Source organism: Taeniopygia guttata, chromosome 21, assembly GCF_048771995.1.
Source record: "Taeniopygia guttata chromosome 21, bTaeGut7.mat, whole genome shotgun sequence".
NCBI classification, from domain to species: domain Eukaryota; kingdom Metazoa; phylum Chordata; class Aves; order Passeriformes; family Estrildidae; genus Taeniopygia; species Taeniopygia guttata.
Genome location: NC_133046.1, coordinates 413,923 through 439,926, shown reverse-complemented (window position 1 = coordinate 439,926; position 26,004 = coordinate 413,923). Strand labels below are relative to the sequence as shown.

Genomic DNA, 26,004 nt, shown 5'->3' with positions numbered 1-26,004 from the left:
GATGCTGGGAGGCTGTGGGGCCTTTGGCCCGTGCTGGGAGGCAGCAGCTGCTGCAGGAGGGAGAGGTTCAGAGTTCTATTTTCCCTCCCTGCCGTGGCCTTTGGAAGAGCAGTTCCTGCTGTTGCCAAGAGGGCAGGCAGCGCTGTGCCCTCAGCAGAGGGAGAGCAGAGTCCTGCTGAGGTGTCCATGGGTGACAGGGCAGGAATGACCCTCCTGGGCAGCCCTGGGCTCCAGCAGGAACAGGAGCAGGAGTGCAGGACAAAATCCTCGAGGAAACGAGAGCAGGAAGCCTTCCCTGCTCTGGTTGTCAGGTGCATGGGAACGGGTTTGCTCCATTGCAGCGATGTTCCACAGAGCAGTTTGGGGTGGATGGGACCTCAGTGCCACCCCCTGCCATGGGCAAGGCCACCTTCCACCACCCCAGGGTGCTCCAAGCTGCGTCCAGGCTGGCTTTGACCACATCCAGGGGTGGGAGAGCCGCTTCTGCGGGCAGTCCCTGGCATGAGGCACAAACCCCGGGGACTCTCCTGTCCCATCCCCGCTCCCTCAGCCGGTTCCCTCTCCCGCAGGTGGCCCGGCGGCTGGGCCGGGTGCTGTGCATGGCCGGGCTCCCGCTGGCGCTGCCGCTGCAGCCGCCGGGGCTGCGGCCGCCGGAGCGGGACGGGGCCCCGGAGCTGCGCCCGGCCTCCACCGGCAGCGTGGCCTCGCCCTTCGGCAGCGCCGTCCCGGCCAGCCGCGGCTCCCCGAAGCAGCAGGAGAACGGCAGCGCGGCCCTGCTCGGCGACACCCCCAAAGCGCCCTGCTGACCCGGCCCGGCACGGAGGGAGGCCTCGCTCTCTTATTTTATTGGTTTGGATGCATTTGCTTTTTTTTTTTTTGGGTTTTTTTTTGTTTGTTTGTTTGGGGAATATTAAAAAAAGAACCACGGAGATTTTTGAACTGTCAAAATAAAAGAATGAAAGAGAAGGAAGGAAAATGATCCAAAGATGTTGTCGTGGGACGATGCCGAGTGAAGAGGATGCTGGAGGATGGAGGCAGCATTCCCATTCCCATTCCCGTTCCCTTCCACCCTGCACAGGGAATCATGGAATCATGGACAGGCTGCTCTTCGCCTCCAGGAGCTGCGGGCTGGGACTCCGCAGGGAAAGGAAGGGAAGGGGCTCTGCTCCTCCCAGCGCTACTTCGAGCAAAAAAACCCAACCCATCCACAGCCACCGCAGCCAAGCTCTGCTCCTCCTGCCAGCTGGGCTCCGTTCCTCATTCAGGTGTTCTATGCATCTCTAGCAACTTTGAAAACAATACCAAAGACAGACAAAAAGGAGAAAAAGACAAAAAAAAAAAAAGACAAAAAAAAAAAAAAAGAAAACCAAGAAGCAAGTTCCCGTCCATGTTTACTGGTGCGGATGGTACAGAGCCACCCTGCCCTGGCACGGGGCTGGCACAGCAGAGGGCACAGAGGGGACCCTGCCCTGCCCCAGCCCTGCAGAGGTGGATTTCCCCCTGATGTTCGGATTGCTGCGGGGCAGGAGGGGCCCGGGGGGACTTTGAGCCGTGTTCCAGAGGTGATGTTCTGCTGGAACCACGGGCAGAGTTTTTACTACTGTGAATGAGCTGGGAACTCCTGGGGTGACCTCCTGTGACTTGTACAGTTGTGAGCAACAATCACATGTGGTACTTTTGTCTCTCTCTCTCCCCCCCCATCCCCTTTTTATTTTTGGGTTTGTTTTTTGTTTAAACGTTGCACGTGCTGCCGTTTTTCTTACAGAATAGCTTTGGTGGTACTTTAGCTTCTTTATATTGTAAAAAAAAAAGGGAAAAAAAATTCATTATCCATCACATCACGATACAAATGCTTTCCAGCAATCAATTTAAATAAAAAAGAAAACCACTTAATTTACAAATGGTACCTGGCTTTACCCAAGCAGTCTCTGGCCTTCCTTTCCTGCCTGGAATGCAATCCAGGGCTGGTTCCCAGCTGGCAGAAGGCAGCCAGCACCTTGCCCAACTAAGCTAGAGCCAGGAGAAAATTTCTTCTCTCTTTGGGAAGAACAGGTAAGTTAAAGTCTTTTCCAAAGTGAAAACTTTTTCTTTACAGTTAAGGCGCTGCACCTGGGCAGTGTTTCCTGCATTACCAATTTTGCCTTTCTTTATTCATTCATGCCTGTCCCCAACCCAAGAAACTTTAATTTAAAGTTTCTGCAGCACACTTGGAGCAGCCTGAACTGATCAAGGCTTCCAGGGAAGCTACAAAGCTCTGGCAGAGCCTCTGCAGTCCTTCAGGACACCGGGGAGGGTCTGGTGAGGGCCCCAGAGCCAAATCTGGACAAAGCCCTCGGCCTGCCCTCGCTCTGCTCACTCAGCAGGAGCTGGGGGTGAACCCTGGGCTCTTGAAAGCAGCAGATTTTAATGAGGGGCTTTTATTCCCTCTGCTGAGCAGTTTTTACTGGCCTTGACTTGGCCTGGGGTTTTATTGGTACCAAAACCAGAAGTGGCAGAAAAAGCTGGAGAAGTCCAAGCTGGGTTGAGAAGTCCAACTGTGTCACTGAGCAGGTCCTGGGTGGCACCTGGGGCTGGTCTCACCTGTGTGTCCTGGCTCTGAGCAGCTCCAGGTGCTGCAGAGGGGCTGCAGGTGCTCAGTCCTCGTCAGAAACCTCCAGGTCCTGCACCAGGTCCTCCCCACCCTGAGCCAGCTGCTCCAGGTCGGAGCGGGACAGCCCCCGGGGGCAGCTCCTGCTCTCCCGGGAGTCCCGGGCTGCCTCCTCTGCTGGGGGAGAGGAGGGAGAGCTGTCAGCCACCCTGCCTGCCAGGGGGGCAGCTGCATGCCAATTAATCCAGACACTCATTAATTCATCCCGGAGAGCCCTGCAGGGCCGGGCACAGCAGCCCTGGGGGGCACAGGAGCCCAAAGTGCCCCAGGGAGGGTGGGACAGGAACCAAAACTGCCCCAGTGAGGCTGGGACAGAGCCCAAAGTGCCCCGGTGAGGCTGGGACAGGAACCAAAACTGCCCCAGGGAGGCTGGGACAGAGCCCAAAAAAGCCCCGGTGCTGTCAGGAATTCCCCACTCACCCTCTGACTCGCTGTCCTCTTCCAGTTCTTCCTCGTCCTCCTCCTCCACCTCGTACTTGCCTTCTCCATCCTCCTCCTCCTCCCCGAACTCCTCGCTGCTGCCCTCTGAGCTGTCATCCGAGGCTCTGCCTGTCCCTGGAGGGTTCAGGGGTGAGGGGACATGAACAGGGAGCTCAGCAGGGCCAGACACTCTGAAGGGGAAGTTTCTCCTCATTCTCACCGGTATCCTCCCAAAACCATTTCCCTTTGCCCCAGAGGCCCAGCTCCTCTCCCTGAGCCATTCCCAATCCCAGCTGGAATGCAGCAGAACTCACAGGAGAGCAGGAGCCTCCCCAGCTCCCGGCTCTTCCCTGCTCGGGGGTTCCCTGGATTCTCTCCCCTCCCCAGCCCGGATCCTTCCCTGCCTGACAAACATTTCCATTCCAGGGAAAGCTGCCCCTGCTCCGATGGAATTCCCTGCACCAGCCCCTCTCCTGCTGCCCTGGGGGTTCTGGGGTGTGACCCTGCTGCAATTCCTGCACCAGGAGCGGGGATCACCCCAGGAGGAACAGCAGATTTATCCCAAACTCTCTGAACTTCCCAGGAGGCTGCACAATTTCCTGTGGCCCTCTCGTGGTCACAGCCCAGCTGACATCAGCCCCTGCTCTCCGGGGTTTCTGGGCTTTGGGAATGCTTGGAACATCAGTCAGGATATAACATAAAAACATAAAATAAAATAAAATAAAATAAAATAAAATAAAATAAAATAAAATAAAATAAAATAAAATAAAATAAAATAAAATAAAATAAAATAAAATAAAATAAAATAAAATATAAAATAAATAAAATAAAATAAAATATAAAATAAAATAAAATAAAATAAAACAAATAAAAATAAAACAAATAAAAATAAATAAAATAAACAAAATAAAAATAAATAAATTAAATTAAAATAAAAATACATCAGAAGTGCAGCAAGGACAGGATCAAAGGTCCCCATGCTGGTGACAGCCCCTGCCTTGCACAGAACCTGCAGAGGCCTCTCTTCATCCCCTGGTTTTTGGGCTCTGACCTCGTGGGTGACAAAAGGAAGGTGCCAAGAGTGTGGGTCATACCCAGGAAAAGAAACACGGGGCTGAGGATTTAAAAAGAGCTGGACTGGGAGGGAGAGAGAGATAAAAGTGTCCCAAACACCTTCAGTGCCACTTCATCCTTATCAGGGAATCTTCTGAACCCAGCATGGAACCGCCTTAGGGCAGGGCCAAACTGACCCCCAAAACGTGGAATTCTGGGCACGGAAAAAGGGACTGTGGGCAAGGAAAATGGGACTGTGAATAAGGAAAGTGGGATTGTGGACAAGGAGAAGACAAGCCCAGCCCCAGCCCTGTACCTTTCACAGAGAATCCACCACTCTCCTCCTCAGAATCACTGTCCAGCTCAAAGAGATCCTTGAATTCCTTCTTATCCTCCTCCTTCCTCTCATTCTGCTTCCTGCGTTTGATTTCTGGGAAGTTCAGGTCTTCAAGCTGGAAAGAAAACAAACCCCAGGGTAAGAGCAGCCCTCATTTGTGTTTTCAAATGTCCAAGGCTGTGTTTGAGGGCAGGAACTCGGCTTTGCCCAGCCTGCCCAGAGCAGCTGGGTCTGTCTGCTGCCAGCCACAGATTTGTGAGGGGTCCCAGGGGTGAGTGAGGCACACGGGGCTCTGCTGCTGCACTCATCTCCCCTGGCAAACTGCTTTTGCTAATGGAACAGACAAAGATGCAGGTTGGGCTGGGAACACCTCTGCATCTCTGGAGCAGCAGTTCCCTGGTTTTGGGTGCAGATTTCAGCGTTTCAGGTGCTGAGGATGCTCAGGGTCTGCATCCATCCCCTGCCCTGATGGAGATCAATGGGCCGAGAGCCCCCGGAGCAGGCAGCCAATACCAATGCCATTAAAGGCCTCTCAATTGACACCACCTCAGTGCTCTTTACACCTCTCCGGAGGGGGATTAGGGGGAGGATTTACTTGCAAGGGCTCAGGCCAGCAGGGCAAAGATAATCAGAATGCAAATGCAATCCCAAGTGCTCTCAGAGATCAGCTGCCCCTGCCCTGCCTGGCTGCACACCCCTCCTGGGAAGCACTCAGGCATTAGCACACATTAGGGCTTGCTTGGAAACACTCAGCCCGGGGTCATCACTCACTTGCTGTCCCCAAAACGCTCTCCTGTCCAGCCAGGGAGTGGGAAAGCACAGCCACAGAGCCAGGATGGGGCTGAGGAGCAGGAGATGGAGCTGTGGGTTTGCTCCTGCAGCCAATTCCAGCAATTCCTCCCAGGGTTATGGTGCCCAGCTGATGCTGGAGCTGAGCACTTCCCAGTGCAGGCAGGGGAGGGCAGAGGGGAACAAATCACACCCAGCACCAAATCATCACCTTCCCACTGCTCCTTCTGCCCCAGGGAGGGAGAGGCCCCTGGGCTGTCCCTGTCCCCATTCCCTGCTCCTCCCTGCTCTGCTGGGCAGCAGCACAGGGCTGGCTTTGACAAACAGCCCAGAGGTGCCAGGGAAGAGATTTGGGGTGCAAAATGCAGCAGGGGCACTGCCAAGCTGCTGCCCTCAGCTGGCCCCATGGCTGGCACCTATCCCAGCCTGGTTATAGGGTCCCAGAATGGTTTGGGTAGGAAAGGACCCAAAATCTCCTCCATTTCCATGGCAGGGACTCCTTCCACTGCTCAGAGCCCCTTCCAGCCTGGAGCCCTCCCAGGGATGGGGCAGCCACAGCCTGGTTTGCTCCAGTCCCACCACAGGGTGATTTTCCATAATTTCCACCATTTCTGGGGGACAAGGCAGGCTCCTGTCCTGCCACCAGGGCTTCCACATTCCCCCAGAGCCAGGAAAAATGCCCATCTCCAAAGGCAGCTCTGGGTGACACCAGCACAGCCTGAGCACGTCAAACAGGACCTGCTGCTGGATGAGCTGTGCCACCCCCACCCTTCTGAGACCCTGCAGGACCCCCAGGATGGGCACCTGAAAATAAACCCCAGGATGGGCACCTCAAAATAAACCCCAGGATGGGCACCTGAAAATAAATCCCAGGATGGGCACCTCAAAATAAACCCCAGGATGGGCACCTCAAAATAAACCCCAGGATGGGCACCTCAAAATAAACCCCAGCTTGCTGTGGGGTGACCCCAAAGGACTGAGATTTGCACTGGCACAGCCCACAGCCCCTGTGCTCATCACACACAAGCACTAATTAGCTAATTTGGGGGCCAGCCTTTTAATCCCCAGCTAGAGGGTTCCTATCTGCAGATCTCAGCAAGCTGATTAGTCCCCATCCCATTAAAAGCCATTGGGAAAAGCAAATGGAATGGGCAGAAAGGGTCAGAGCTGTTGTCTAAGGCAAGCTGCAGCTCCCAGCCAGCCTGCCTTTCTTTTTTTATCCTGTTATTACCTTTTTTCCCCCCAATGGCTGCTAATGGGACATGGATTTTCCCAGCCCTAATGGGCCTCATGGTGTTCCCTCTCCTGCTGGGGCTCACAAAGCTGCATCATTAAGCCACCAGTCCCACCGAGCCACACAACAGCCCTATTCACCAGCAGGGCTGCCAGGCAGCCTCCAGGACAGCAAACCCCAAATGTGCCTCTCTGTGCTGAGAGCAAACCCCAAATCTGCTTCTCTGTACAGAAAAAAAAACCCAAATCTGCTTCTCAGTAGAGAAAAAAACCCAAATGTGCCTCTCTGTAGAGAAAAAACCCCAACTCTGCTTCTCTCTGAACAGAGCAAGCCCCAAGTCTGTCTCTCTCCAGAGCAAACCCCAAATCTGCCTCTCTGTGGAGAAAAAAACCCAAATCTGCCTCTATGTACAGAAAAAAACCCCGAAATCTGTCCCTCTCTGCAGAGAGCTGCTCCAGCAGCAAGGCCATGTCCCACCAGAGCAGAGGGCCAGTCTGGGGCAGGAGCTTGGCCCACTCTGGGCTGTCCCTGTCCCCATTCCCTGGCTGTCCCCTGTCCCCCAGCCCCTGTCCCCATCCCCTGGCTGTCCCCTGTCCCCACTGATGGCCACACAAAGTGCCAGCACCACCCTGGCTGTCACCAGGACGTGGCCCTGCTGGCCCCACAGTCAGGATTTGGTTCTCACCCTTTCCTTGCCGCTGATTTCCAGCTGGATCTCCTTCTCCCTCAGCTTCTTCCACTGCGTGTAATACTTGCTCAGGGGCGTCCCCTCCTCCTTCACCTGCTTCTCCCACTGCTCCTGTGGAGAAAGGGGTGCACATTTCCAGGTTTTCCAGGCACTTTTCCAATAAGCACAGGCAGTCAAGGGCACAAGGTGAAGACCCTTTCCCAAAGCACATTTTCCCAGCTCCTGGGCAGAAATTGGCAGCCACAACTCAGAGGCAAGCAGGACTAAATTAATTTAGCCTCAGTTACTTAAGCAGCTGCTGAGTCAGGAGTGCTGGGACTGGGAACTCTCCCCTGGGCACTGCAGGGACACAGAGGGAGCCGGAGGCTGAGGTGGAAACTGGAAAATGCAATCCTGTGGTGCCACAGGCCGCACAAAGGGGCACCTCTGGGGGTCCAGAGGATGCTTCAGCTCATGGCTGTCCCTGTGCCCCATGTCCCCAGGCTGTCCCTGTGTCCCTGGGCTGTCCCCGTGTCCCCAGGCTCACCACAGCTGCAGTACTGGCCACACCAAAGGCCACTCGCTGCCTCCTGCTGCAGATGTGGGCTGAGTTCTCCTGCAGCTTCTCCAGCAGCTGCCGCATGGGCCTGCAGTAGTTGGCCACCTTGCACTCCTTCAGGAAGGATTTCAGCTGCCAGGAGGGAGAGGAGAGGAAGAATGAAAGCTGTGTCAGGGTTCCCATAAACATCCCGTGGGTGAAAAGGCATCTCCCACCCTCAGGGACCAACAGTTGGCACCCCGACCTTCCCAGGGCTCAACCCCACACCAAAAATGACAACTGGCACTCCCCAGCCACCAGCAGCCTGCTGTGACACCCCAAACCAGGAGCTGAGGCAGCCCTGGATGCTCCTGGTGACAGAAGGGAGGCGGGGGTGCCCAGGGTGATTCCTGGCTGGAATTCCAGTGGCTCCCTGGCTGCTGCCAGCTGCCCCCAGCTCCAGCAGAGCTGTGTGAATGAACCCTGCAGGCCCAGCTCTTTGCTGGAGCCACAAATAAGCACACAAACACTGCACAGACATTGGATTTAGGGAAAGAGGCCCAATGAGGCAGGAGGAAACGGTTAACCAGGATGGAACCTTCCTCCCAGTGGGACCAGGAGATGCTATCAGGAGGGAGACAAAGGGCTTCCAGGCAGCAAATCCATTACTGCCTCCTCCACCCAGGGGGACAGGGCTGGGGAAGCAAGGAGAAGTGTCCCTCTGTCAGTGCCCATCCCGAGGTGGCAGTGCCAGCCAGCCCCTCCCTGCCAGGACACTGCAGAGCTCCCTGTTCAGGAGCAGCAGGGAGGGCCCTTGTCCCTGTCCCTCCAGCCCATCCCAGCTCAGAAAAATGGGAATTCAGACCCAGACCTTCCCTGCTTCCCCCAAAGCACAAAGAAACCATCAGCACAACAATCCTTCTGCTGCTGAAGCCTGTCCTGCCCTCACCCCCCCTTCCTAAAATATTTATTTTTTATAGGTGCTGCATATTTATCTCCACTGAGAGATGCATTTGTCATTCGATTTATCTCACTTGATCCCCCCAGCTGCAGCCCCAGATCCATTCCATCCGCTGCCACATCCATTATCATTTTTCTTCCCTTGCAGAAGTGTCACCAGAAATCCTGGAAAATCCTGGGCTCTGTCAGTGCAGTTTGGAGCTGTGTGCTCCCTCACTGCTCCATTCCTGCTCCCCTCACAGGCCCAGCCCCAGCTGCCACAGATATTAATGAAACCTAATGAGATCTCAGAGAGGCAGGGACACAACCGGGAGGTAAAAGAAGATAAAGGACAGAGAGGGGGAAAAGCAGGGTCTGTGTGTGCTTTTCCCTGCTCTGCCAAACGGAACAGTGGGATCTTTGCAGAGGAAAAGCAATCAGAACAGCAACGTGTGTCTGTGGATATGGCCCTGAGGCCTCACACCCCAGCCCTGTCATTACTGGGGTTGATTCTGTCCCACTGCCAGCCTGCAACACCAAAGGCTTCTCCCAGCAGAGCCCACAGAGCAAAACCCCAGCTCCTCTTACTGGAAGCGATGCAGGGAAGCCAAACCCTGCCCAGAGCCCTGCTGACAGCAGAACGTTCCCTGGGGATGGGGGAGCAGCAGCAGGAGTGCTGCTGGCAGGGCAAGGCGAGGCGAGGAGCACCTCCTGCCCCTCTGGCTCGCTGCAAGCCCGGCCTGGCTCCTGCCAGCTCCTGCCTCGGTGCCAGCTTTTCCCCTCCAGCCTCCCACTTGTGCTCTGTGCCGCTCTGTGCTGCCTGCCAGGGCTCTGGGGAGGGAAGGGGCTCTTCCCCACAGCCCCGATGGAGGGCAGTGCCACGCTCAGCCCTGGGGCAGCAGCAGCAGCTTTGAAGTGTTTCCCATCCCCACTGGCTCTCCTTTCATCTGCCGGTGCTTCCTGCATTCCAGGCAGACAGAATTTGGGAAGCTGAGGCTGGGAAGCTCAGCCCAGCTTCCCCCAGAGCAGAGGAGGAGGAGGAGGAGGAGGAGGAGGAGGAGGAGCAGGGGGGACACAGCCCCTGCCAGCCCTGCCCCGGCGCTGGGAGAGGCGTGAGCCCGGCAGGGAGGGAAGGGAGGCCGGGCACAGCTGGATCTGCACAGAGGGCTGGCAGCTCTCCAGGAGAAAAGCCTCTCCCCACGCAGATTTTGGGAAGCCAAGGCCAGCCCCCAGCCCGACAGGCGCCACGAGGCTGCGGGCAGAGGCAGCCGAGCAGGAATCCATCCATCCATCCATCCATCCATCCATGCATCCATCCTCTGCAGAGCTCCAGCCTGGTCCCTGCCTGTGGAAGGCACGGGGCTGGCAGCAGCTGCTGCTGCAGCCAAACATCAGCTCCTGCAGCTCCTGCAGCTCCCACGCAACTCCTGCAGCTGCTGTGCTGCCAGCAGCGGGGACAGGCACAGGCACAGGAGCTGCTCTGCTTCCCAAACAGCCAGTGGGGCACAGCCCTGTGCCAGGGACAGCCCAAACAGCCTGTGGGGCACAGGGAATGGAGCCTGAGAAGGGAGGGAAGACTGGGGAGGAAAGATTAAGGAAAGACTGGGAGGGAAGACTGGGGAAGGGAGGACTGGGAGGGAAGATTGGGGAAGGGAGGACTGGGAGGGAAGATTGCCATCTTGTGGAGAGCGCCCCGGGGAGGCTGAGGACAAGGAAAACTGGGGCTCAGAGCACAGGTTCTGCTCCAAGACCCCACAGCGACTGGGACAGCTCTGAAACCCCAAGAACTCACCCGAGTTCACGTCCCAACCCCATCCCAGAGCAGCTCTGCAGCCTCTGCTCCACTCTGGCTCCCAACAGACGACAAACTCCAGAGCCACTTTCCCTTACCTCCAGCCTAATCAGATGTGATGCCTCTGCTCCTCCCAAAACACAGATAGAAATTAAATTTAAGCAGAGGTAAATGGCTCTCCCCTCATTTTGAGGGCCATCCTGAGGTCACTGTTAGCTTACACGACTTTATCCTGCTCTGTGCACACTCAGGGCACCACCACAAGTGCCTGCCCCCTTACCTGGATGACAGTGGGGAGAACCAGCTCTGGGAAGCCAATGCTGTGGGCTTGGCCATGGAGATATTCCAGCAGCAGGTCATAGAGCTGGTCAATGAGCCCATCCTGAGCAGGAGAAACACAAATCAAGAGACTGGCTACAACCTAAACCCCACAGATTTCCTACAGCACTTACACCCCGTGGATTTCCCAGCCTCGGAAAGGCGTGTCCTGCCTCTGGGGACAGGGACATGGAGCACATTCCTTGTCACAGGCGCTGCTGGAGGCAGAGGTCCCACTTACCCTGAAGGCCTTTTCCTGCAGGTTGGCATTTGAGAGCTTCAGGATCACGGCGAAGTTGATGGGCTTGGAACTCATCCGTCCTGGCTTCTTGTTGAAATCCACCTGTTGGAAAACCTGGAAGAGAAAAAAAACCAAAAGGGTGCAAATGTGATCACAGCACAAAGCAACCAGCACACCACTCAGACAAGGGCCCACAGGTGGTGGCAGAGCCAAGAACACAGTCCAGAAACCCCAAAGCCTGATCCCTGCCCCACAGCTTTCCCAAACATTCCCGCCAGGGACAGGGAAGGAGCAAACACCAGCCACACCTGAAGCTGTGGTGTGCAAGGTGCTGTGGTGTGGAGAGGAAACCAACACAAGCAAGAGCACGAGAAGCTGAGGTTTGCTCCTCAGCCCCGGCTTTCTCATGGTCAGAGGCTGTACCCCAAAGCTGGAGCAAGTTTTGGAGCTGTCCCTGAAGGTGAGAAGCGTTTCAAAGCAAGACTAAGTGATGTTCACACCAAATTCACTGTTGTCACTGCAATACCTGTCCCAGGGACACCTGCTCAAACCACTGGGTCTGAGGCAGAGCCCCACCAGAGGATCCCATGTGGCAGCCAAGGAGGCTTCCACCTCATTTAAACAACAACAAGAAAGCCACCAGCTGATGACACCCGCACATCTGGTGGCACCCACAGAGGGGTGAGGAGCACTCCTGCTCACCCCACTCTGCAGCAGCCCCAGCTCCTCTCTCCCTGTGCCCAAACACTCTGGGATTGCCCTCCAGGGCAGGAAATCGTGTCTCTTCCCCAGGGTGGGGATGCAGCACGGGGGAGGCTGAGTGGAGCAGGAGGGAGAGGCTGCTCAGGTCACAGCAGTGCCCCCAGGCCACAGAAGCAGGAGACTGTTATTGATTTCTTACATTTTATTTGTCAATCCAGGTTATTTGGAACGGAGGGACAAGCGTGGGGGCTTGTGCAAACAAAGAGCCCTTGCCTGGGGAATCGATGCCATAAACCTCGTTATGCACAGTTATTTCTTTGGCCCAAACAGAGCTATTGATCCCCCAGGTCACACACACCGAAGGCACAGGGCTCCCTGGGATCCTCCCAGGCCTCCAGGCGGGCAGGGAAGGGCAGCCAGAGGCTCTGAAGTGGCCCAGGAGGTGGCAGGGAGCTGGGCAGGGGCTCTGGGAAGGGAGAAGCGTGGTTCCCATGCCCAGGGCTGACAGCCAGGCTGGGGCACGGCCTCACTGGTGTCTGGGAATCCTTGGGGCGGGCTGGCACGGGGATAATGAGGGACCAGGGGGCCACAAAACGTCACCAGGCAGCACTGTGGCTGAGGGGAAAACCACGGGCAGACAGAGGGAAGGACAGGGCAGGCAGGAGAGGGATTTGGGGATTTTCAGCACTCCCAAGCTCCCCCTGCCAGAGTGCAGAGCAGCTGTGCACCCCTGCCTCACCCCATGCATGGGAGCAATTCTGTGCCCCTGGGAATGCTCAGACATGCATCTGGGTCTCCTGAACGAGCAGCAGCCACGGGGCCCAGCCTGCTTGGTGCAGCAGGGAAATGCAGAACTTCAGGCACTGCTTCCCCCAGCAGCTGCACTGGACCCACACTCCAAAACCTGCCCAGAACAGGGACACAAACTCCACAGCTGCTCCTTCCCTGCACTCAGAGTCAGCTGGAACAGAGCAGGGGAGCACCCCCTGTCCTGGGATCCTTCCTGCCCCTCTCCAGCCCCAAACCATGCCCTGCCCAGACCCTTCAGGATGGTCTGGGTAAGGGGCTCCAAACAGATTTTGGTTTGGGGCAAGGTGTGTTATGGGATTAGTGTTGTCAGAGAAATCACTGCTGAATTTGGGAGCTGACAGCCACGAGTTCAGCAGCACCACCACAGCCACCTGGGCACCAAGGGCAGGTCACCTCCCACACCTGAATACAGCTGCTGAGGGGGCTCAGGGGGCTGGGTGGCATGGGAACACCTGAGGGTGATCAAGGGAACACCTGAGGGCAATCATGTGGCTGAGTGAGAACACCTGAGGGTGATCAGGGCAGAGTGGGAACACCTGAGGGTGATCAGGGCAGAGTGGGAACACCTGAGGGTGATCATGTACCTTAGTGGGAACACCTGAAGGTGATCAGGGCAGAGTGGGAACACCTGAGGGTGATCATGGGAACACTTGAGACTGACAATGTGCCTTAGTGGGAACACCTGAGGGTGATCAGGGCAGAGGGGAAACACCTGAGACTGGTAAGTGCCCTAATGGGAACACCTGAGGACAATCAGGGCAACACCTGAGGGTGATCATGTACCTTAGTGGGAACACCTGAGGGTGATCAGGGTGCAGAATGGCAGCACCTGGCTGGAGCCTGCCACCCAGGTTAGGGACAAGGTGTCAGGGCCAGAATGCAAAGATGGAGGAAGGCCCTGAGTTTTGTCTCTTACAGCACTAAAAAGCAAAAGGAATCCTCCCTCTGGGCACCATGGCCCCAGAGGGGAGATGCCTCTGTCCCAAAATCTGGCTGGCAGGGTTTCAGACACGAAGGAGCAAGAGGAAGGAAGCAAAGCCACCCAGGCCAGGGAGCAGGAGGATTACAAACATCCCACAGGCTGAGGATGTGGTTTGCAAGGGACCTTTACAACAACCCCAAACCACAGAAGCCTTTGCTTCAAGAGAACTTGATCAGGAGTGAGCCTGGCTGGGTCAGGCCCTTATCCCAGCAGTGAGTCTCTCCTTCATGCCAAGCTCGAGGCCTCACTGATATCTTCCTAAAGAAGATTTTACAATTCTCGAAGTGCTTTTTTCCTTCCATTTCCCATTGTCTGCAGTCAGGAACATCTCTGTCTTCACCAAGAGATGACCAGAGCAGCAGGATGGAGCCTGGGGAATTCCTGCAGCTCTGAATTCCCCTGGCAGGCCCTTTGCCTGCTCCAGCTGCACCAGTGCAAGCCCTGGCAATGCATTCTGCACCCAGCAGTATCAGGTACAACTCACAGATAGCACAAGCTGAATCCCATTTTCTCAGCAAGTCAGGTGCTGCTTGCCAGGGATTTCAGGGAGCGAGCAAAGTGGGAACCCCCAGGAGCTGCTGGTGGGGCAGTGAGTGTGTTCAGTGGGAGAAGGCGCCAGCAGGGACCAACCCACCTCCAGGATGAAGGGCAGCACGGGGATGAAGGTCCTGGTGCTCTGGGACAGCAGGGTGAGGGCACGGATGCAGTGCATGCGCAGCGGGTAGAACCGAGACGTTGGCACCAGCCTGGGCAGGAAAAACAAATTATAAAAATAAATAAATACAAATAAAACCAAATCATATTCGGCCAAATTTACAGAGGAACTGCACCTGCAGCCTTCAGTGACACAGGAAAGCAACCTGGGCTGCTGAAGCCACCCCATAGCTAGAAATAAAATTCTCATAGAAGGAAGAAGGGCCCTAACTGACTTGCACCCGTATTTCAAATAATTAAGGTAATTAAGACAAAGGTTGAGCCCACTCCATGTCAGGCTGGGACTGAGCAGAATCAGCTCCCCCAGGAGCAGGGAGAGAATGGAGAGGAACCCCTAAAACTCATTTCTGTCCCACTCTCATGCCTCTCACCCAATGACCTGCACAGAAGCCCCCAGCATTAAAAATTCTATGTTTTTAAACCACAGCTCACAGATGACAGAGCCAAGCTGATAAATGAACCCCTCCCTCCCCAAAGGACTTGCTGAGCAATCCAGGAGAGCCCACAAAATAAAAATGTTTGACCAGGCACCATAAATCAGCTGCATCCCCCTTCCAAATAGTGAAATAATTGCCACTGGACCCACTACAGAAATAAATCTACTGTGCACCCCTGCTCTGGCACCTCTGGAGATGACGAAAGCCATTGTCAGGAATTAATTGATGGAGGAATAAAGCTGTTAAGTGTATGGATTTACTGTAAACCAAACCCATTCATTTCAGAGTGTGGCTGTGCCTGCTCCACATCCCAGGGCTGGATGCCCAGGAATGCCAGGCACAGCTGGGACCAGCTCTGCTCAGGCAGCTCCCGCTCCCTGCCCGCTCAGAGCAGTCCCCAGGGCTCTGCCATCACTTGGGGTGGCTCCTGTCCTGCTGCAGGGCTGGCAACAGCCCCAAGGCTTGGTTTGACTTGGCACAGCCCTTGCTGTGACAGCCCTGGTGACAGAGGGGACAGAGCCATCTCCCCTCAGCTCCAGAGCACTCAGGCTGGCCCTGCGCTCTCCCCTGCCCCTGCTGAGAGGCTGGAATGCCACAGGCACCAAAAATCCCCATTCAACCACACGCACCAGGGAACAGCTCCATGTTTGCAGCTCAGACTGGGAGCAGCACACAGATCCCAGCAGACAAGGCCAGGAAAAGGTGATGGGAAAGGGGAAACCAGGACAGGAGCTTCTGCTGCTAAAAACAAGCACCAGCGTGGAGAGGGACCAGCACAGGGGGTACAGCAGCTCAGGAGGAGGGAGCAGGTCCCGGGGGAGCAGGTCCCAGGGACATGGGGACAGTCCTTGTGCTGGAGCCAGGCGCCACCTCCCGGCCCTGGGACAGCAGGAATGGGATTCTGCTCCCCTCCACCCCTCGGGAAATGGCACAGCAGCACAAAGAAGGGACTGCAGAGGTCACACAGTGCCCTGTGCCACGGAGCCACAGCTCCCCCACACCCCAGCCACCAGCCCGGCTCGGGGGGGATCCAGCTGGAATCACACACTCATGGAATGCTTGGGGTTGGAAGGGACTTAAACTCATCCAGTGCCACGTGCAGGGACACCTCCTGCTATCCCAGGCTGCTCCAAGTCCTGCCAGCCTGGCCTTGGGCACTTCCAGGGATGGGACAGCCACAGCTGCTCTGGGAAATCCATTCCAGGGCCTCCCCACCCTTAGGAGGAGGAATTTTCTCCTGCTATCTCATATGAAGGCACACCCTCTGTCCTGTCCCTCCATCCTTTGGAAATCCTCTCTCCATCTCTCTTGTAGCTCCTTCAGCTCCTGGAAGGCCTCAGTGAGGTCACCCCAAACCCATCTGGGGTTCCCAAACCTCCAGAGCCTCGCCAGGCAGTGCCAAGCTGCCAAAAAACCTGCTGGGCCTCACCCCGTTCCCTCTCCTCAGCCCCAGATCCTGATCTGTCTGCTGGACAGGCAGGAAGGTGCCTGGACCCACCCCAGGGCAGTGGGGGATGGCAGGAGGGATGTTTGCATCCTCTTATCTGATCGTTTAAATCTGCTTATCTCCATCACCGCTGGGGACTTCTTCCAGACCCGGGCTCCAAAGCTGAGAATCTGGTTAACAGAGCTAACAGGATTTGGGAGATCACAGAGATCCCAAAATTCCCTCAATGCTCCTTGTTAACAGGCACCTCAGAGCACAAACATTTCATCCACATAAACTGATGTGAGGAGGGAATTCTCAGCTGACATCCTGAAAATAAAAACTGTGTCCCACTTCTTCCAATCCCAACAAACAGGCACCAAAAATGCAGCTTCTAAATGCACTTACAGAGCTGCAGATGAGGATTTTCTGAAGCAAGGCAGATCATTCTCCTTGCAGTTACAAGGATAATCTGCCCAGGTTATTCAGACTGAGACTTTTCTTGTACAAAGAGGAAAGAATAACAACTCTGTCACCCCCTAAACAGCTGCTCACACACATCTTGGGCTGGAAAATTTCAATTAAAAGCAGCTTTGAGACCATTCATGGTTAAATCCAAATCACAGAACTGTAAAATAACATACCAAAGCAGAGAAAAAAGCATTAGGAATTCCACTCACTTGATACAGCCAATAATGACCTGTGTCAAGGGGTAGATGAGGGGCTCCATGACCTCACTGGGGTGGATGGTGCTGAGAACTCGACACCAGAAGTACAGGCAGTGGATGTACTGCCAGTTATAGACTGACTGGAAGTTCTCCTGCAGGAAAAGGGGGAAAAAAAATAATGGCAGAAAAAGCAGATGCACAGGTCCTGAGACAGGCACAGAATCCTTTAGCTGCAGCCACTGGGCCCAAGCTTGCAGCAGGGGCTTAAGCCAAGGCACAGCTGGACATGGCAGGGCTGTGCCAGCCCTGCCCAGGTCACTGAGATGGAGCAGAAAGCTTTTCCAGCTTCTCCTGCGCAGAACAGACGAGCAGCCTGCTCTGTAACCACCCTCACCACCACCCAGTGTCCATTCAGACAGGCCCAGCGCTTGCACTGGGACATTCTGGTGGTGCCATGCCCATCTGCAGTGCCACACGCCTCCCAGCTGTGACACCAAGTGGATTTACTCCTTGTCTGGGCCACAGCTGAGGGTGTAAGGAGCCAGTGCAATCCAATTAGGGGATCTGCAGCCCAGACTTCATTTATCTCTGCTTATTTATCCCCATGTCTGACCAGCCAGGAGATTTAGCTGGGCACCAAGCCTGCCCACTTTGGGGGCAGCTCAACAGTTAATCTGTGGGGTCTGTTTTGCTAAACAGGACTAAATCCAGGATTAGCAATCTGACTGGGATCTCCCAGGTCAGACTGGAGGTGGCTGAGAGCAGGGCTGCTCCCCAGAGCTCTGAGCTGCTCTGTTAAACCCTTTTACTAGCACGGACTCTGCTGGGAGCTGCAGCACCCCAGGGCACCTCCTAAGCTGCTTTACCTGCAGGTTTTGTATCAGAGGCTGCAAACAGCAGCCTCAGAGGGGAAAAGGGTGTCCAGGATGGAAAGTGCAGCACAAACTCTTGCAAGTGTGGAGAGAAAAGCAACTCCCAGCCTGCAGGAGGGTTTGGGTTCAAAGGGACCTTGAAGATCATCCGCGGGCAGGGACAGCTTCCAGCCCAGGCTCTGAGCTCCATCCAGCCTGCCCTTGGACACTTCCAGGGATCCAGGGGCAGCCCCAGCTCTGGGAAATCCATCCCAGGGCCTCTCAGAGAAGGAAGAATTTTCTCCTGGTATCCAATCTAGCCCTCCAGTCAGTGGGAATCCATTCCCCCTAATCCTGCCACCACAGGCCCTTGGAAATAGCTGGGCAGAGCCTTTCTCAGAGGCTCCTTTCAGGTCCTCTGAGGCCACAACGAGCTCACCCCAAAGCTTCATTTTTTTTCTCCTTCCTGGCTGAAATTTCAGCACAGACAACTCCCAGGTGCTCCCTGGCATGGGTGCAAAAGTAAAATTTTAGGATTCTAGATGAGGGGTTCAAAGGGGACAAGATGGAGGAAATTGGGTGTGTCTTGTCCTTTTTCTCCTTCTTCATGCCCTCCATGTTTCACTGTGGTGTTGGCATTTTTCTGTTGGTTCAGGCTGGGGACACACTGTCCAACGTAGGTGACAGATATTGGCACGTTATTGTAAATCCAGCACAGGTAGTTTGTGGTATTTAATGTTTGTACCATTCCACTGAGGGCAGAGCCCCACACGCTGCCCTGCAGGACAGAGCTGCGGCAGGGCAGCAGAACATGTTAGAGATAAACAGAATAAACAACCTTGAAACCAGCACAGACCATTTATGGCTTCTGCTTTGGCAGTGGGGCTGAAAGACAGAGACTTTTTACAGTCTTGGGATCATCAATACCTCAGATTCCAACATCCTGCGAAGGACTTTGATAAATGCCCGCTTTCCTGCCCAGCCCTGTCCCAGGAGCCCCCCGAGGATGAGGAGGGTGCCCACCTTCTTCCTGAGGGTCATGGCGCTGCGCAGGTGGATGGCCAGCTGGCGGATGTAGATGAAGCTGTGCTGGTAGGAGCTGGGGCTGTCCAGGGCCAGCACCTCCGTCAGCGTGCGCTGCATGAAGTTGATCATGGGCAGCACGTTGGGAGAGGTGAACCTGGAGTTCTTCACAAAGGCAATGTACATTTGCTGCCAGGGGAAGGGGATGAGAAAGCAGCAATGTGAAACACAGCAAAAAGCATTCTCGGACTCCTCTGCCCCTCCCAGTGTGACCAAACTGTCCCTGTGACCTCACCTTAGAGATTGATGAGGCACATTCTTCTTTAAGCAGTGAAAGAAGTGAATTAATTACAAACAATTACTATATGAATATAAATATTTAATTTAAATAATAAATATAAAGCAGTGAATTAATTAGAGCCTGAATTTATAGGGTTTTCTGAAAGCATTGTGCCTAATTCTAATTGGTTGGGAAATCGTTGTTACCTTGTTTGTTTGGTTATTTTGCTAGAGGTGGTTACATGCTTGTGTCTCTTTTTAGACATTGTTTGCATTTTTTCTTTTAATGATTCAGGCTAGTTTTTGCAGGTGCTGTTAACAGTTACAGCCTTAGAATTCTTTCTCAGGAGACTAAGCAGATTTTCACTGTTACAGGATTTTATTGTTATGGGAACTCATCAGGCTAGCTTAGTTCCCATCAGGATACTCATACTCTCTTAGCTAGAGAAGCAAGGCCCAAACCATGTTTTACAAGGCCTTTCTTCTGTAAGGTTTTACTTCTGTTTAACACCAAACCAGGGCTGAAGTGCTGCTCTGACCAAAGAAAGGAACAACCCAGCCTGCTCCTTCTCCAGGGCAGACAGGAGTGTGTTTAGCTTGGAGATGTGCCCACCACTGCTTGGCAGCAGGAGGGGCTGAGCCACACCTGGGGATGGCTGGGCACAGCTCTCCTGCTCAGGTGCCACTGTGGCAGGAAAACACACCCGGGGACTCGGCTGAGAGGTCAGAGCAGCTCAGGAGGATGGCAGCACTCAGGAAACTGGGGGGATGAAGATCCATCAGGCACCAGAGAGCTCCCCTGCTCGGTCTCTGTGCCCCCAGCAGTGGGAAGCAGGAATCACCCTGAGCTGACAGAATTTCTGCCCTGTTTGGTTTTCTGGGAGCTGCCAGCATCACCCCAGTGCCTGCTCCCCTGCAGCTCAAGGCTCTGAGGTATTTGCACACAACATGAGGAAGAAGAGGTGCAGATCTCAGCAAGAGCCAGGCTTACCTTGATCAGGGGGCTGAGGTAAACCTCCTTCTTGTACCTGCAGATCTTGTTCAGCACCAGGAAGGCCAGGACCCTGACTGTCTCCTCCCCTGTGCTCCACAGAGTGATGGTTTGCTGGGATAAAACCACAGAGACAGGTGAGTGGAGGCACAAAGAGCTCCTTGCTGGCCACAGACAGGCCTGGACTCCCTCCTTGCCAGCAAGGTGACACAATGTGCTGTCAGTCAGTCACTGGCAGCCCCTCTGTCCTCACACCCTCACAACAGCCCAGGCTGATGTTTCCATGATCAATGAAGGAACCTGTCCAAAACCAGCATCTCTAAAAAATACACAACTTTTCTTTGTGTGGTTAAATACTCATTTGAGCTCTCTCCCCCAGCTTCACCTGGCCCTGGCAGGAGGCACCTGGTGCCCCCCACAACCAGTCAGCTCAGCTGCACCAGGGAAATGCACAGCACACAGAGGGCTCACTGCAGGGCTGGAAAAGCCCTCCCAGAAATGCCTGCAGCAGCTGTGAGGTGTGCAGCCTCCAGCCCTGCATGACTTCAGTCATCTCCACCACCAAAGGCTTCCCTGCCTCCTTCCAGAGCTGCAGGTGCCACTCAGATGCCACCCTGCTGCCCTGGGTGTCTCCCAGCCCTCCTGTGCTGTTGCTGACGCTCAGCAGTTGTGACTGAGCTGCCACAGAAATATTCCACCCCCAGCTCCCCGAGTGGAGAGGCAGCACAGACATTCCCAGGGCCTGGCAGCAACTCCTCCATCTGGGAGGAGGAAGCAGCTTCCCAAAACACCTCCCTGGGGAGCAGCAGCTACAAACAGAGCCACCCACACGCTCACCTCAGCCTGGCATCACCTCGTGGCACCTGGAGAGAGGCAGGAATGCTCTCCAGGAACAGCAGCAGAGCAAGGGACCACCACAAGGGACTGGCTGCCACGGGATCCAGCCCAAACACCACAAATGCTCAGATGAAAGGAGAGGAAAAAGCATCTCGGGTGCCAGTGGCACATCCCAGCACACCCCCTTACCTTGAGCAGGGCCCGGCACTGCTTTGGGAAGGACAGGTAATAGGGGACTGTGCAGTTCACGTGCTGCAGGACTGCTGCTCCCACTGAGGCCTCTGTCAGGCACGCCAGCAGCTGTGGAGGAGAGCAGAACACCCCCAGTGTGCAGGCAGGGCTCACCACCCTCCCTCCAGCTGCAAGTCGCTGGTTCCAAACACTGCTCAGGCAGGAAGGAGCTCACACAAAGCCCAGCAGCTGGACCAGGGCAGGAGCAGAGGCTGCAGAGCTGCCCTGCAGGTAATGGGAGCTCAGGCTGCTGCCCCTGCATGGCTGATGCCCCTGAGCTCATCACACAGCACCTCCCTTGTGGGTGCTGCAAAATCTCTGTTTGTCTGCAGTGCAGGGCACCAAAGTGGCCAAACCCACCCTCAGCCTGCACAAGGAAACGTCACCCGAGCTGCCTGACAGCACACTGGATCTCTCCAGGATCTCTGGAATTCTTTGGGTGTTTGGGTTAACTCTCCTTCAAGGAAAGGCTTTGACAAAACGTGAAGAAGCAAATGTCTGTGTCTGCAGCTTGTCCAGCTCAGCTGACCGCAGACAAACCCAGTCAGTTCCCAGCCTGAAGGCAAGGGGAGCTGCAGGTGACTCTGAGGGGCTCTGCCCGATGCAGTCCCAGCTCCTGGAAGCAGCACAGGCATTCTGTCCACGTTTAATCTGCCTCCTCACTGTCCTCCTTGCTCTGCAAGGATTCTGGACCGAGCAGACTTGGCCAAGTCCCTCACACACCAAAAGGAGATTTTGCTCAGAAATGGTGCCAGAAAGCCGCTGTGGGGAGGACTGAGGGCTCTCAGGAGCCAGCCCAGGGGCAGGGATTGCTCCCAGGGACTGCATTCCCAGCTTTTCCTTGTCTGCAATGCTCTGCTGCTGGAGACAGGCACCACAGCTTGAGGGGAGGAAAAAAAAAGCTCTCCTGATTAAATTGCTCTTTCTGCTAAGTCATTGTGCCAGCTCCCAGCTGAGGCACAGCAGCTCCTGGGCTGTCACTCCTGGTGTCCCTTCCCTCAAGGGAAGAATCAGTGAATTCAGAATCACTGCTGAAGAATCAGTGTTGGTTTGGTTTTAATATTCCAATCTGGGGATGCTAATGAAGCAATCTCAAAAAGAAAATTAAGTGGAGGTAGGAGTTTCCTTCAGAAATAATCCATAAATCATCTCTGAAACAACAGAAATTTTGCATGGATGGGACGGAACTTTATCAGTCAGAGATGCCTCATGTGAGGTCACCAGCAGAACATCTCAGTGTTTGCCTCAAGTGGAGAGATCACAGCACCAAAAAATGAATTAATGATGCAGACTGCAGGAACACAGACTGCAAACTCCTTATAAGCCTATTAAATATTAATCTGCCAGACAAATTAAAACAGAGAGAGCTGCCAGAATGTTAATTCAACCCTTCTTTACTGCCTTACCTATTCTGACCCAAGCATCCTCTGAACCTCCAAATTGTTAATTGGACCAAATAATCCCAAAACTACACGGGGAAATAATGAACACAAACCTCAGAGGGGCAAACCCCATCTGCCTCACCCCAAAATATCCTACACAGCCCAGCAAGGCCCAGACTGACCCCAGAAACAGAAAATGATGATGTTTCTTACTTGTATGGTACAGCCAAGATAAACTTTGATGTCCAGTCGTAGCTTTCCCCAGAGGGGGCTGGTGGAAGGGAGAACCATTCTGGAAAGGAGGAAGAGTTGGGTTTAGCTTTAAAAAAAAAACCCAAATAAACCAGATTTCAGCAGCAAAACAAGCAGTGAGATCAACTGCCTGCAAAGCATGAGCTGGGGTCACACACTGCAGGGGCACAGCAGAAAGGTTGGTCCCTTCCTTTGAAAACGAATTCCCAGTGCCTGAACTGCCCCCTGAGTGCAAGCACAGGAAATTCCAGACTCCCTGAAGCCACACGTGCTCTGCAAACGCCTGGAGTTTGATACTGCAGGGGACACAAGCCGGGGAAGAAAAGAAGCAGCCTGTGAGCATCAGCAGGCACTCAGTGCTTGGGAAGAGCTGGCACCCCTTTCCCAGCCCAAAGGCAGCTCTGGAAATCCCCAGCAGCTTTCCTGGAGGTCTCAACGCCCTCCAAGACTTACTTGAGCTTGTTCTTGGGGGCTTTGGGGAGCAGCAGCTTGTGCAGGTGGTGGAACAGGTCCCGGATACAGAAGGACACCAGGGCGTTGAACACTGGGTGAAACAAGCCAGGAAAGCATTTGTCAGTGGTTTTCCATGGATTCCTGCTTCTCCCAAGGGGAAGAGGTCCCTGAGGAACTGGAGCCAGTGATTTCCATGGCACAACTCCTGCACTGCCTTCTAGACACCCCCAGTCTGCCTTATATTCAATTTTTGATTGAAGACTGGAAGGCACAGGGGCCACCTCCCCAAGGAAACAGCACCAAGAACCCCTGAAAGGAAAGATCCCAGAGCAGCACAGCAAGACAAGCTCCTGAAGGAAGTGAAAGGTGAATTAACTCCCCCCCCGATGATGTCCCTTCCCTCACCTGCAGTGTCAGTCACCTGGAACTTGCTGGGGTCACCCCCACTGTCACCTCTGGTGGTGGCCACAGCTGCCTTGTAGGCTTGGGTGATGTCATGGAAGAGTTTTGGGGTGAGATTCCTCTGGGGAAAGAAGAAAAGGGGCTGCTGAGGAGGAGAGGCAAGGGATCTCCTGGAACTCTGAAGCTCCTGGCTGGGGCAGGGGTGGAATTCACTGGGAATTTGATGGCAAAAAGAGCTCCATCCTCAAGCACCAGGGCAGGGTTAACAAACTCCCTGAAACTGGCTTTTAACTGCTGAGGCTTGAGAAGGAATTAATCAGCTGCAAGCAACTCCCAGTTTGAGCTTCATTCCCCTCAGCTACTCCATCACTACTAAATATGTGACTAAGAAAGCTCCTGGAGCTGCCAGAGGGTAAAAAAATCCAAATTTGATCACTCTGGCCTCTTCTGAGCCACATTTCTGCAGCTTCTCCCTCATATGGAATGGAAGTACTTGAACCTTGCAGCCCAAATTCATGCTGAAGGCACAAGAGCTCTGGGGGCTTGGGACATAAATTTTGTGCCAGATGAACAAATAAATGAATAAAATTTGTGCCAGGTGAACAGATCTCAAGTTGGCCCTTTTATGGGCAGGGAGGAGAACTCTCCAGCGCTGTGTGTCCCAACCCCTGCTCACCTGGGCAGCTTTCTTCCACTCCTCCACCATCTTCAAGCTCACAGGGATGAAGGAAATTTTCTTCCTTTTGACTTTTTCTTGTTCTTCGTCTTCATCATCTTCATCTTCATCACTGGCTTCCTAGAGAGACCAGCAGGAGGGACTGAGGGAAGGTTTCTACAACCCCTGCCTGGCCCCAGCTCTTGTACTGAGCACTGATGAGGGAGGCAGGCAGGGCTGGCTCCTTAATGCACTGTGCAAAGCAGGGATGGTTCAGATGGGATATTGGGAATAAACTCCTCCCTGTGAGGGTGGCACAGGGAAGCTGGGGCTGGGAATAAACTCCTCCCTGTGAGGGTGGCACAGGGAAGCAGTGTCCAAGCCAGGCTGGAGCAGGATGAGTTTTAAGGCCCTTTCCAACCCAAATCATGCCACGATTCAGGGCTGGCACTGGGACACAAACACTGCCCGTGGAACTGAGTTCAGTGATCCCAGGCAGGCACCTCGAGGGTATCGGGGGGTCTGTGCAGAGCCTCCTCTTCCTCTGAGCTGTCTGAGGCATCAAAGTCCAGCAGCTTGCGATCGTTCTCCTCCAGAAACTTGTAAAACTCGGGGTCTCTGTCCTTCAGCCTGGAGAGCTGATCCTTGTGCTCAGACACCTTTCCCTTCTTCCTGCTGGGAGAGAATTCATCGTTCACTCACTGCCCAAAGTTCTGCCCAGGCTGGGACAAAAACACTTTGTTAAGGGTTAATCTTAACAGCAAGATACCAGATGGCAGTGGGATAGATGAACACGCCTGGGAAAAACCACCACAGATCTTCTCAGCTCCTCAGAGCTGCTCCAGGCACTGCAGCATCTCCCTGGGCAATGCCTGACCACTCTTTCCACAGAGATATTCCTCCTGATGTCCAACCTGAACCTCCCCTGGTGACACTGAGGCCCACCTGGGGCTGTCCCCTCCTGTCAGGGAGCTGTGGAAAGGAAAAAAGGCTTTTTCTCCAGGCTGAGCCCCCCTCACCTGCCCAGCCGTGCCTGCAGCCCCTGGGCCGCCTTCCCGCTCGGCCTCCTCTGCCTCGCAGCGCCATTAAGGGCCCGGCTGCCTTCCTCCTTCTCCTCCTCCTCCTCCTCCCAGGCGCCGTCATGCTCCGAGTCCGAGCCAGCAGCGAGGAACTCGTCCACACTCAGCTCTGCCAGCTTCCTGCGCTCTGCCAGCTTCCTGCGGGGAGAAAGGAGAGTGAGGGGGGAAATCAACGTGTGAGGGGGGAAAGGAGAGTGTGAGGGGGAAAGGAGAGTGTGAGGGGGAAAAGGAGCGTGTGAGGGGGGAAAGGAGCGTGTGAGGGGGGAAAAGGAGCGTGTGAGGGGGGAAAGGAGCGTGTGAGGGGGGAAAAGGAGCGTGTGAGGGGGGGAAAGGAGCGTGTGAGGGGGGAAAGGAGCGTGTGAGGGGGGAAAAGGAGCGTGTGAGGGGGGAAAAGGAGCGTGTGAGGGGGGAAAAGGAGCGTGTGAGGGGGGAAAGGAGCGTGTGAGGGAAGGCTCATCCCGGCGTGTCCCGGATCCTCCCGGACCCCTCCGCCGCGGCGCTCACCGCCTCCCGGGGGCCGCCATGTTGCCTCCGCCACGCGGCCGCCGCTTCCGGTCCCGGCGTGGAGCGCGGCCGGGGCGGGGCGACACGATCACGCCCATAATTATGTAAATTAGGATATTTTCATGCATAGCCACGCCCCGCCCACGACGTTGGCCCCGCCCCTCCCGCCGCTCCCTCGGGCCCGGCCATTTCCGGGCGGAACCGGGACCGGGACCGGCGGGGCCAGGGAAGGGACTGTCGCCTTCCCGGCCCTGCAGAGGCCGTGCCCCGAGTGCCCTGTCCGCCTCTGGGCCGCTCACTTCGGGACGGGCACTGGGGGTGCTGCAGTGTGTCCCCTGGAAGGATATTGGG

At 55.0% G+C, this 26,004-nt stretch overlaps 2 protein-coding genes across 6 annotated transcripts in view; one reads left to right on the top strand and one right to left on the bottom strand.

Annotated features, from left to right (window-relative positions):
• SAMD11 (sterile alpha motif domain containing 11) overlaps positions 1–1,893 on the top strand; it is a 70,588-nt gene extending 68,695 nt beyond the window's left edge. For both annotated transcript variants that reach the window (XM_030289589.4, XM_041720311.2), the window contains exon 14: positions 570–1,893. In XM_030289589.4, the coding sequence (XP_030145449.4) occupies positions 570–806 (237 nt within the window). In that variant the 3' untranslated portion in view covers positions 807–1,893. The remainder of the gene's footprint in view (positions 1–569) is intronic.
• NOC2L (NOC2 like nucleolar associated transcriptional repressor) lies at positions 1,772–25,753 on the bottom strand. 4 transcript variants are annotated; one of them, XM_030289591.4, is made up of 19 exons: positions 25,654–25,753; positions 25,090–25,287; positions 24,574–24,745; positions 24,092–24,211; positions 23,419–23,536; positions 23,014–23,104; positions 22,522–22,600; positions 20,885–20,995; positions 19,859–19,972; positions 18,589–18,777; positions 16,727–16,866; positions 14,104–14,215; positions 10,976–11,089; positions 10,697–10,798; positions 7,695–7,838; positions 7,166–7,279; positions 4,437–4,572; positions 3,068–3,202; positions 1,772–2,764 (listed from the first exon to the last, which is right to left on the bottom strand). In XM_030289591.4, the coding sequence occupies exons 1-19, from the start codon at positions 25,749–25,751 to the stop codon at positions 2,634–2,636; spliced, it is 2,418 nt and encodes an 805-aa protein (XP_030145451.4). In that variant the 5' UTR covers positions 25,752–25,753; the 3' UTR covers positions 1,772–2,633. The 4 variants fall into 4 exon arrangements, with proteins under 4 accessions (XP_030145451.4, XP_030145452.4, XP_012425893.5 ...); XM_030289592.4 differs by having other exon boundaries at positions 1,772–2,761; XM_012570439.5 differs by having other exon boundaries at positions 24,574–24,742.
• Between the last annotated feature and the right edge of the window lie 251 nt (positions 25,754–26,004).